Source organism: Bactrocera tryoni, chromosome 2 (genome assembly GCF_016617805.1).
Source record: "Bactrocera tryoni isolate S06 chromosome 2, CSIRO_BtryS06_freeze2, whole genome shotgun sequence".
Classification (NCBI taxonomy): Eukaryota; Metazoa; Arthropoda; class Insecta; order Diptera; family Tephritidae; genus Bactrocera; species Bactrocera tryoni.
In genome coordinates, this window is record NC_052500.1 from 52,979,792 (window position 1) to 52,991,552 (window position 11,761).

An 11,761-nucleotide genomic window follows, 5' to 3' on the forward strand; every position below is an offset into this window, starting at 1 on the left:
TAATATAAATTAAACATTTCAATCTTCAGCTTTGAACGCAAGTACATCCTAATACGGTTTTTTTTATAATCAGTGAAAATAATTACTGCTTTTGGCTACATCCGACGGGAGAAATTAACTGATTATAACTAGAATCCACAAAAACTCAAACACATACTGAGGTAGCAGTAGATTCATTACGAGTACGAAAGGGCTATGTTCGGGTGTGACCGAAGAAAAAAAATAAATATATATGGAGTAAAGTCAACCGCGTATTCGAAAATCCTGATACTGGTTATAAGGGCCAGTTCAAGTTTTCGCCCAATTTTAAACATTTTATTCAGAGTTGCATTTTATTAAGATAACTAACATACATATCTGCCGATATATGTGGTATAAAATCACCCTGAAATTCGAAAATCGTTATATTAAGTATAGAACTGCTAAAGGAAGGATTGATTCGTTCAACTTATTCGGTTGAGCCGGTCCGAGATATGTGATCTCACCTAAATGAATGGTTCGGTTCGATTCATTATGAAAATCCCCAATAAAATTTTAAAATTTCCTTAAGCGTAATAACTCCCAAACCTAAAAAATTAAATCATTGTTTTAAATTATAAAATCGGACCTTGTCAAGTGAACACAAGAACTGAGCGAATTACTTAATCGAAATCTTAAGTCATTGTATTTAATATCAGTAGATAGGTTGCCTTTTATATTTCGGGATTCTAGAATAAAAACTAATTTTAATCATCGAAAATCACTCACCAATTCTCAAAGCACTTTTGACACTCTGATTGAGTTATCTCCAAAACATGTGTTCTGGACGCATCAACCGCCTCTTTAGATGTCAAAAAAAGTTGACCTCTTTGTTTATGTTTTACGTACAGAAATAATAAGAAGTCATTCGGTGCCATGTCAAGACTTTACGGTGGATTACTCATCAAATCGATGTTTTAAGTGCTCAAAAATGCAGTTGTTTCAATCGCTATGTGAAAGCTAGCATTGTCGTGGTGAAGAGTGATCCGTCTTCGGCGGTTGGCTTTCCTGATTTCTTGAAAATCAACTTGCAAACAAATGGTTGTATAGCACTCGCAATTTACTGTTCCGCGTTGTTTCAGTGGTATGGTTGCGTCATGTCCAGTTTTTCCAAAAAAACAAGCAACCATTTGCTTAGAAGTGCTTCATGAGCGGACAACTTTTGTTGGATTCGGCTTATCTTAAATCCATACAGTCTACTGCTGTTTACTTTCTGGCTCATACGCGTAAATCCACGATTCATCACCTGTCACGATGTCATAGACGTGTTTCGAAGCACCGCTGTCGTATTTTGTTAACATTTCTCTAGACATATCGATACGAGCTTTGTTTTGAGCGATTGACAAATTGTATGGGATCCAAAGTGTACATTTTTTTACAGTTATGAAGTTCATGCAAATTGAATGTATGTATGTATGTTAGTCCTACTAATGTCTATAGTTGTTTCAATCCCACGATAGATCACATGACAATCTTGCAATATCTGTTTGCGCGCAGCATCAATTGTTTCCTCAACAACAACTGATTTTGAACGACCTTCCGAAAGTCGTCTTGGAGTGTTCTACGACCTCAATTGAATTTACTATACCATCGATAAACACTGGTCCTTGTTGGAGCTCGTCAAAAATTTAATTAAGTTTATCTTTACAATCTTAAGAAGTTAAACCACATCGAAGTTGCAAAAAAGCGAAAATGTTCGTGATTTAATCCCATTTATTAACGAAAAGAATATTTTAAGTTACTGTAAACAATACAAATAGCGCTCGTGTGTCAAAACGTTTTGAGTATGCATACCATCAAAAATATCAAACGATACAAATATGGACGGAGATCGTAATTTTGCTGCTATTTGCAAAACACGATGATTGTTAGTCAAATCAACTAACAAAGCACGTCCAGGGTTAATACATATTATGATGCAAAAATTTCAAATCGACCTGCTAATATCAGATCCTAATAAATTGAAAAAATTACATTATAAATTGTGGACGTGCCTGTAACATACTTTATTGCAATGTATAATACTGCAGTCAGTTCGTGTATTGCAACGAAAAATTTCACAAAACAAAACAATGTGGGCGAAGTTTCAGAATCTTTCGAAAAAGAGCTCGCATTCGTCACAGGAGGTGTGAGGAATATGCGAAGAAAACTATGAATTATGGGGTAAACTATTTTTCTAGAAAATAGCGTCTTCAAATCTTCGCCGCTAGTATCCAACAGAGGAATGTTTATGTATTCTTCGCAACTTCTCACGCAGAAATTTTCGCTTTTTGTTTGTCGGTCGCAGATTCTTGGTTTTTCTTCGTCAACTTTCAGTTTCTGCCGCCATTTTTTTGGCCCATTTTCCCCCTCTGAATCCGCTACTGTATCTAAGTAGATGAAAGAGAAGAAAGTAATATGTTGGACTACCATTTTATATATGTAATTTCAGAGCAGAGATGGAATGGACTAACATATGTAAAAGAAAATAAGGAAACTTCAAAAAACGTACGCTTTTCTCGAAAATTTATTTTTATTTTTTTATGTTAGACTATCATTATAATTAATTTCAGAACAGAAATGGAATGTAAAGCAAAATAAGAAAACTTCAGAAAATGTCTGTTTTTCTCGAAAATTAGTCGAGTTTGTAAACTGAATTCGTATTAACTTTCGGACTAATCGAATTACACTAGGATTTTTGATAAGGTATTTTAAAATTACTGAAATGATTGAAATTTAATCTGATCATTAGTCATACATACAGGTCTGTACACAGGCACTTTGGAAAGAATATATGTAATTAGAGATATCTCATGAATATACAAGTATTCAGATATAACAGCTGTACAAATTTATTTAGCAATTTATGACCTTACATATATTAATATGATAATAAGAGTTAGTATACATTAATTAATAGATTAAATCAATAGTTATACAAATATATGTATGTATATTTATATTACTGTTCATAACAACTACATTCAAAATTTTTAAAAATCATTTAAAAAGTATGTTGATACGATATCATCATTTGTAGGACATACAAAATATATAATGGGTTGTCAAAAAAGTCTTGCGGTATTTTTATTGATTTTTTTTTAAATTGAAATTGAAATGAATTTTTGATGACTCATGCCCAGCTCTTGACCGATGCTACGGCTGCTACTATGCCGGTCTCTTTCGACCAATTCAGCGATTTTATCGCAGTTTTCGACGACAGGCCTTCCGGAGCGTGGCGCATCTTCGACCACCTCTACACCAGAACGAAAACGTTGAAACCATCGTTGTGCGGTGGAAATGGAAACTGTATCGGGTCCATAAACTGCATAAATTTTATTGGTGGCTTGAGATGCATTTTTGTCTTTATCGTAGTAGTACTGTAAAATATGCCGTATTTTCTCGTTATTTGCTCCATGTTTGCGACGCATATCTCACCAACGACTTAAAAGAAACGACAATCAATCAAACACGTGTTAGCGCGTGAAATGAGCTTTCCAAAAAGCTATAGCATGACCCGATGCGACGAATAAAACTAGAACTACGCGCTTTCAGCGCCAACTAGCGAAAATACCGCAAGACTTTTTTGACAACCTATTATAAAACATTGTGCAAAAGATATGCCCGTGATTGCGAACTTGTCTTACAGCAATCCAAATTATTTATTTTTGTGCTACATAGTAAATATCTTCTACAACAGCTAAGGACGTTCAAGCTGTAAACAAACACTTTCGCGCTGGCAGTGCAACATCGACGCAGAAGGAGCCAATTTTGAAAGTTTGTAATAAAACATTGTAACGATTGGTCCAATGAATTTTTTTAAATCCACTCAGTCATATTATTTTCCGGACAAACCCTGTACTTGCGCTGCACGAATTTGGTTGTTATAGCTTAAGTGGTTTAAGAGATACTTATCTACATTAAACTTATTAGAGCACGGGGCCACGCCCACTTTTTCAAAAATTTTTGATCACAGGTGCGCTTTGCCACTGCAATCGCCTGTGATAAATTCTTTAAGTTCTTTATCTTAATTAAGTCCTTAGTTATTGCAAATTATAATATATGTTTTCAGTTAATGGCTTTTTCTGGGCATGGCAGTGGTCCGATTACGCCCATCACGGACGACTAAGGATATTGTTAATCGTTTTATGTTAAAAGTAAAAACAATTCTCACATGTATATTTAAAAATCATAAAAATGTGTTTAATATTCATTTGAGAATCATTTGAATATTTTTTTACTTAAAAAAAAAAAATAATATCACACAACTACTGCCATGGTCGGTAATTTATATACACACATACATATGTATATGGAATATACTGATTGTTGTTAGTGGAAAATCCGTTTTTTATATCCTGAACAGGCTATATTAAGTTTGTCACGAAGTTTGTAACACCCAGAAGGAAGCGTCGGAGACCCTATAAAGTATATATATAAATGATCAGTATGTTGAGCTGAGTCGATTTAGCCATGTCCGTCTGTTTGTCTGTCCGTCCGTCTGTCTGTATATATACGAACTAGTCCCTCAGTTTTTAAGATATTTTAAGATAAATTTTCAAACGCCATTTTCTATACAAGAAGCTGCTCATTTGTCGGAACTGCCGATATCGGACCACTATAACATATAGCTGCCATACAAACTGAACGATCGAAATCAAGTTCTTGTATGGAAAGCTTTCACATCTGACAATGTATCTTCAAAAAAGTTGGCATAGGTTATTTTTTAGGGCAACAATGTAATCTCCGAAGAAATTGTTCAGATCGGTTTACTATAGCATATAGCTGCCATACAAACTGAACGATCGGAAAAAAGTTTTTGTATAAAAAACTTTTGCATTTGACGTGGTATCTTCACGAAATTTGACATGGATTACTGCTTTAGGTAATAATATAATCTTCGAAAAAATTTTTCAGATCGGATTACTATAGCATATAGCTTCCATATAAACTGAACACATAGTTACTAAAAGAAATGAATGGGTATATTAGCTTCGGTGCAGCCGAAGTTAACGTTTTTTCTTGTTTTGGACACACAATGTGGAACCGGCAGACCGGCATCGCCAGGCTACTTTGTTAGATGATGGACGAACGATGAATAGACGTTCATAACAAATCAAACAGAACATGTAACATAAAAAAATAACGGAATATCTGCAGTGTTGAGAAAAATCTCTTCAACTGACTTTTAAAACAAATAACAAATCTGTATGATTAATTTTCACCTACTCTCTCGGAAAGTTATTACTGCATTTCACCAAATGTTACAGAAAATAATTAAGCAGGGTAAAATTTTAACTTTAAGTGACAAACTTGCACAACTGTTGCAAGAAATTCAACATAACCTCAAATCATAGAATGTGAATTGTGACTTACAATGTGTTACACGCTGTATAATTTAGCTGGAACTTAAATTTGCCTAAGTGTATTTTGCACATTTTAATAAAAACAATTGTATTACCAATTACATATACATATAAAACGTTTCACGTTGAAGATTACGACCTGACTACCCACAGCTCTTTAATTTTTTAACCTCATATTATTACATACGTGCAAACATATGTATGTAATTATTAAAAATCTATCCAAAAAAAGTTTTTATATGTAAGAACCTCTATAAAACACATAATAATTAATTATAAATATTTATTTGCGAATATTTCTCGTTCCAGCTACTATACCGAAATGCGGAGGCTGTCATGAACTTATACTAGATCGTTTTATATTGAAAGTGTTGGAGCGAACGTGGCATGCGAAATGTTTGCAATGCAGCGAATGCCACACCCAACTAAATGACAAGTGCTTCTCGCGGAATGGGCAGCTTTTCTGTAAAGAAGACTTTTTTAAGTAAGTTAAGTTACAAAATTATTATTTAAGAGTTGTGGTATTGTTTTTAATAATTTTTACTAGGGATTGGGTACTTTCGTAAACATTTTGAAAACGAAATTTGGGTTTAATATTTCTTATGGGGATAAAATAAGCTCACTGTTTCCAACTTGAAGCGTTTTTAAGGGAAAAATAAAATTTTAAAACCTATTAAATCAATGGCTCCTTGAAATAGAGCGGATTCATTTTCAATTTAAAAACTTTTTTCATTCCGGCTCCAAGCTACCAACGATTTAAAAGCTTCTAAGTTTATGCAGCTGATTCCCATTTCTAAATTCTCCACTCAGCTAAATCTTAGTAGGGATAATATCTTTGTAATGAAACAAAATTTTTTTAAGGAGTTGTCCTGTCAATACTAGAGCCGATCGGTTTACAGGGATCCAAAAAGATTATGAATTCCATTCTGAAGAACTAAGAGACTATGGGTCTAAAACGGGTTTCGAGCCAGCGATTTTTTAGTCAACTTACAACGCCCCACGAAATCATGTGAAAGGTGTTTTTTAACATTCAAGTTGTCATAGTATTTTGTGCGACGAACGCAAATGAATTTGATAATGTTTCTTGGTACGCTGATACGCATGAAAATTTTGTCCAGTTTTGAAAGCACCAGACGATTCCTGCAGGTTTTATGATTAAAACTATGAAGATAATATGGATTTAGCAAAATTGGCTTCGCAGTCAATATGTTAAGGCTAATAAATTACTTAAGAAGGAAAAAAGATGTTTTATTAAGATCTTTGTCTTGATTTTGATCGGTAAGATTGAATGATAGCTATAGGCGCACCTGGTCCGATTTGAACAATTTGTTCGGAGATTATAGCGATAACTTACACATCAAATTACAAGTAGCCAACTAGTCAAATTAAAAAAAATTCCATAAAAAGACTTAATTTTGGTCAATCTGTATATGTGATAGCGATGTCCTTTAGTGATCCGATATCGACGGCTCCGAAAAATTAACAGCTCTTTTGGAAGGAAAAGCTGTTGCAAAATTTTATATCGATATCTCAAAAGCTAAGGGACTACTTCCAGTATACAGTCCGTCTGTCTGGACATGGCAAAATCTACTCAGCTCTACAACTTAATCAACATCTACTGATCGGGATAACGTGATTTTGACAGCACGTGGCGATCAATGTATTCAATAAGGTTTACCATTTCAGCAAGTCACTTCTTACTTTGGTATAATACTTGGAAATTGCCCAAGATTATTAAGCAAATTCACGTTCTCCGAAAAATTCACCAATTCAGGTTTATCGTAAAATCATCTTCTCAGATGAGCCCCATTTCTGGCTTAATAACTTCGTCGCCAACCGTTTGGTGCGAATTGTGGTATGGCGGCATCATCGGCACTTATTTGACTGACTTTTTTCACGGAATTGGATGAAGTCGAGGCGGGCGATTTGTAATTCGAACAAGACGGGACTTTTCGTGCAAAGTTTGGTAACTCATTACTTTCGAGAAATGGCCATTCAGATAGGTATGAGCAGACGACAAATCTTTAACCTACGTTGTTCAAAATGTTTTGCAAAGTCATGGCGCGTCAATAGTTAACTAAAAGTCAAAACTCTGCCCTTATATTAGTTGGTTTTCGCAGGGGAAATCCAACTACCATTCTTTTATCATAATCAAAAATGATCCAGACGATTAGTGGCTCATTCAGTGAACATGTGGAAGAAATTACTACAATAAAGCATTCAAATATCTCACAAATTTTAAAATATTTCCAACCAAATATCTGTAAAGATTCAAACTTATGGGCTACTAAATGCATGCTTTTATCATGAGTGATTAAAGTCTGCAAAAACCTAAGGTTAAAACACAGTTTTTCAGGCAGCAACTTTCTTCTAATTTCAAAACTTTATCGAAATGTTTACAATGCCTACGTAAACCGTTGTTGAAGACTCTATAATGGAATATTCAAGCTTCCAAAATAAAAGTATAAAAACATACAACTAAACTTAAACTAAAATTTAAGACTTCAAAGTCAAATAAAGCACTTCTTGTTGAAACAGCAGAGATATTTATATCCCCCTAATTAATTCATTTTTATTTTTTAAGTTATAATTACATGATGTAGTATATAATGTGATTTTAAAATAGAACAATTAATCTGTTTCAAATTAAAATAAGTAGCACTAATTAAAACTTCTGCATTTCCAATGTTCGGGCCTACTAGACGATATGGAACAAAGTGTTCCGCATGTGATATGGGAATTCCGCCAACGCAAGTGGTACGGAGAGCGCAGGACAATGTCTACCATTTACAATGTTTTCTATGTACAATATGCTCTCGAACACTAAATACCGGTGATGAATTTTACCTTATGGAAGATAGAAAACTAATATGTAAACGTGATTATGAGGACGCGAAGGCGAAAGGTTGGTGTGTGTTCAATAAATTAGTATACACAACACAAAAAAAATTATAACGCACGGAAAATAGGAAATACTTAATTAATCTTCATTATTGCCCTACTCGTAGGACTCTACTTAGATGGCTCATTGGACGGTGATCAACCAAATAAACGACCTCGTACAACAATTACAGCAAAACAATTAGAAACACTTAAAACAGCCTACAATAATAGTCCTAAGCCTGCACGACATGTACGAGAACAACTATCACAAGATACCGGACTGGACATGCGAGTCGTTCAAGTTTGGTTTCAAAATAGGTAATTTCCAAAAACGAATACCAAAAAGATTTCATATAGTAAAGTGATGTAATAATATTTATATTCAATAGGAGAGCGAAGGAGAAACGACTGAAGAAAGATGCTGGACGAACGCGATGGAGTCAATATTTCAGATCAATGAAGGGTAACTGTTCTCCGCGTACGGAAAAATTCCTCGACAAGGACGAATTGAAAGTAGACTACGACAGTTTTAGTCACCATGGTAAGTGCTTAGATATTAATGTTCATATTATTATGACAACTGTTTGTTTTTAATAGAAAAAATCTGAGGTAAAACCTTATAGAAAAAAGTACATGTATTTTATATAATTATAAAAATAAAAAATATTTATTTCGTTTCTTTTTTTTCTTTCTAGATTTAAGTAACGATAGCTACAGTACGGTCAATCTAGGTTTAGATGAAGGTGCTTCACCACATAGTATAAGAGGATCTTATTTGCACGGTAGTTCCAGTCCACCGCAATATCCTACTAGTCGATCACCACCACCTGTGGGGCACAATCACTCATTTGGTTCATATCCCGATAATATTGTTTATACAAATATAGGTAACTAATACACTTAAAATTATATGCTTAATATTATATCGAAAAAATATGGAAAGAATATTAGCTGTCTTTCGAAAGTGTCGAATCGAGCAAACAACTACCATAAATCGATAGGGTTGGCGTCTATTTCTTGTGATGATAGTTTGTCGACGTATTCACAAAGTCTCTTTTATATAACTATTTTTTAATTATTATGTAAAAAACATTATATGTAATTAATCAAAAATGATATGTTACCTGTTTATCCAATTTCAACCCGACATGCCAAAACTTTATCGAATTTTCTATACAATCGTTGCGAAATTGATTTTGTTTTTCGGTTTAAGCTCATTCTTGAAGCGCCTTCCGCTAGATTTTTACAGGATTTTGATGTCATATTCATAAACTCTTTTGTTACGCTTCTTTCTCAAAACATTAGCCAAAGTGTGTTAAATCGATCCACAAGGGATGTTAAGATCCTCTGCTATTTGTCTGAATTTTTTGTGCTATTCAGTAGTTGTCTTCGTAATAAAATGGACGCCCGAAAACACTGCCGCAGCATTTTCAACGATTCCGTATCCGTGATCCCATTGAAAGCATAAAATTTTGAGCAAACTCGTTGTTCAGTTTTTTTCGTGGTAAAAAATTCCAAACAAACTTTTCTCGTGATTGACATATTGAAATCAAACTTCACACAAACATAAGCAAAGATTGTGCCAAAAAATAAAAAAAAAACGAGTCAGAGTCCAATTTTAATATGTAAGTGCGATGGCAACCATACTAGAGTGAGAGAAAGACTAATAAGTTTAAGAAACTTCTGTAATAACCAAATTCGCTGAGGACATAGCTTTTTGGCATCTCTACTCACCCTGTGAAAATTGGTGAATTCGGAATTTAACCACCCACTTCCAATATAACGGTTTTGTTGAAAACTACTAAACGTGCGATAAATATATAAATAAATTTTACAGTCGTGGTGATAAGAGAAGGCTTTTAAGGAACCAGTGTCAATTTGGATGATAGGAGTGACACCATCCTCAGTTAGCTGAAAACCCATACCTCGGGACCTGCTCGACCGATTTCTACAACAATTTTCTAGAAAATAGAGCAACAACTTTATACGCTGATGCTAGAAATTCAAAATTTTCTTTAAGACCTATTTTCTAAACAATTTAAACAAAAACAAAACTTTTATGAACAACCATTTATTACAAAAAAGTTTCATAAACATATGTATTTATTTAAATTTACAGAACACAATACATCATCGAATAATGTGAGCGCGTCAAAGGCACATCGCGTACATGGCAGTGCAGTTTCGGATTTGAGCAATGATTCTAGTCCAGAGCAGGGCTATCCTGATTTTCCACCAAGTCCTGACTCCTGGCTGGGCGACTCAGGGAACACATCGAATCCGAATTCGCAAACACCAGGCGTTCATTACTGATACTCGTACACACGCATATTGCTTAAGTACTTGCAAATGCGCAACTACTCGTACTGGCGCGCCAAACAGCATGATCATGAATACAAATACACACACAAAATCCTATAACATTAAATACTAATTGCTATATAAATTAATTAAATAAATACATGTATATACATACGTACATACATGTGCATGTGTGTGTTTATGTATAATTGCATATTCTCACATTTTACGGCAAACTCTATTACACTTATTTATTTACACAGTATTTTTATTTTGTAAATTTTAATATTACTATATGTCTTTACATGTATATTTATAAAAATGTATATGTAGATGTTTTTTGTATGTATGTAAGTATTGAAACAAAATGTAATTGCTCAAAAAGCCGTATTTTAATTTAAAAACTATTCATGTTAATTTTTTATGTATTTCTTCATAAGAAATCAAGTGATTTCGATTTGTTCATGGGTAAAAAAACCACAAAATTCAAGGAAAATGTGTTACAATTTGTTCGAAACAATAAAAATCCACGTAATAAATAAATGTAAATATTGTATATACATATAAGTAAACATTAAGTATTCGTGTAAAATAGAAAGCATTTAAACTTAATGAGAATAGGCAAATTATTTATTAAAACATATGCTTTATACAAACTAGTAAATATCATTTACGAGAAAGTGATGTCATGTTTATATCTACATGATTACCTAAAAACTATTTGACACACAACAAAAAATAAAGAAAACTGTTAAGAATAATGCATTTTTACTTTTTTCCTAATTGTCTAAACAATAAAGGTTTGTAATTTTGGTGCGCTGGGAAAAGTGTGCATAGCAGAAATGTGGACTCAGTGCTGCGTTGAAATTTTGTTAAATAAATTATGACACAAAATCACCCGGAAATAGTAATTAAATTAACCGAGTAAATGATATTTAAAACAAGAAAAAACGTTAACTTCGGCTGCACCGAAGCTAATATACCCTTCACAAGTGCATTTCTGAACAATTTTTTCGGAGGTTACATTGTTGCCTTATAAAATAATCTATACCAAATTTGGTGAAGATACATAGTCAAATGTGAAAGTTTTCCATACAAGAACTTGATTCCGATCGTTCAGTTTGTATGGTAGCTATATGCTATACTTAACCGATCTGACCAATTTCTTCGCAGATTACATTGTTGCTTTAGAAAATAATCTGTACCAAATTTGG

The 11,761-nt window shown here is 33.5% G+C and overlaps 1 protein-coding gene across 5 annotated transcripts in view; it reads left to right on the forward strand.

The window, feature by feature from the left end:
• The window catches only part of LOC120769127 (LIM/homeobox protein Lhx3), a 97,044-nt gene extending 86,201 nt beyond the window's left edge, over positions 1–10,843 (forward strand). For 3 of the 5 annotated variants that reach the window (XM_040095990.1, XM_040095989.1, XM_040095988.1), the window contains 6 exons: positions 5,673–5,847; positions 8,057–8,268; positions 8,372–8,564; positions 8,636–8,787; positions 8,942–9,133; positions 10,366–10,843. In XM_040095990.1, coding sequence (XP_039951924.1) covers positions 5,673–5,847; positions 8,057–8,268; positions 8,372–8,564; positions 8,636–8,787; positions 8,942–9,133; positions 10,366–10,559 — 1,118 coding nt within the window. In that variant the 3' untranslated portion in view covers positions 10,560–10,843. The remainder of the gene's footprint in view (positions 1–5,672; positions 5,848–8,056; positions 8,269–8,371; positions 8,565–8,635; positions 8,788–8,941; positions 9,134–10,365) is intronic. The other 2 variants (XM_040095991.1, XM_040095992.1) reach the window with 1 other exon arrangement.
• Positions 10,844–11,761: the final 918 nt, after the last annotated feature.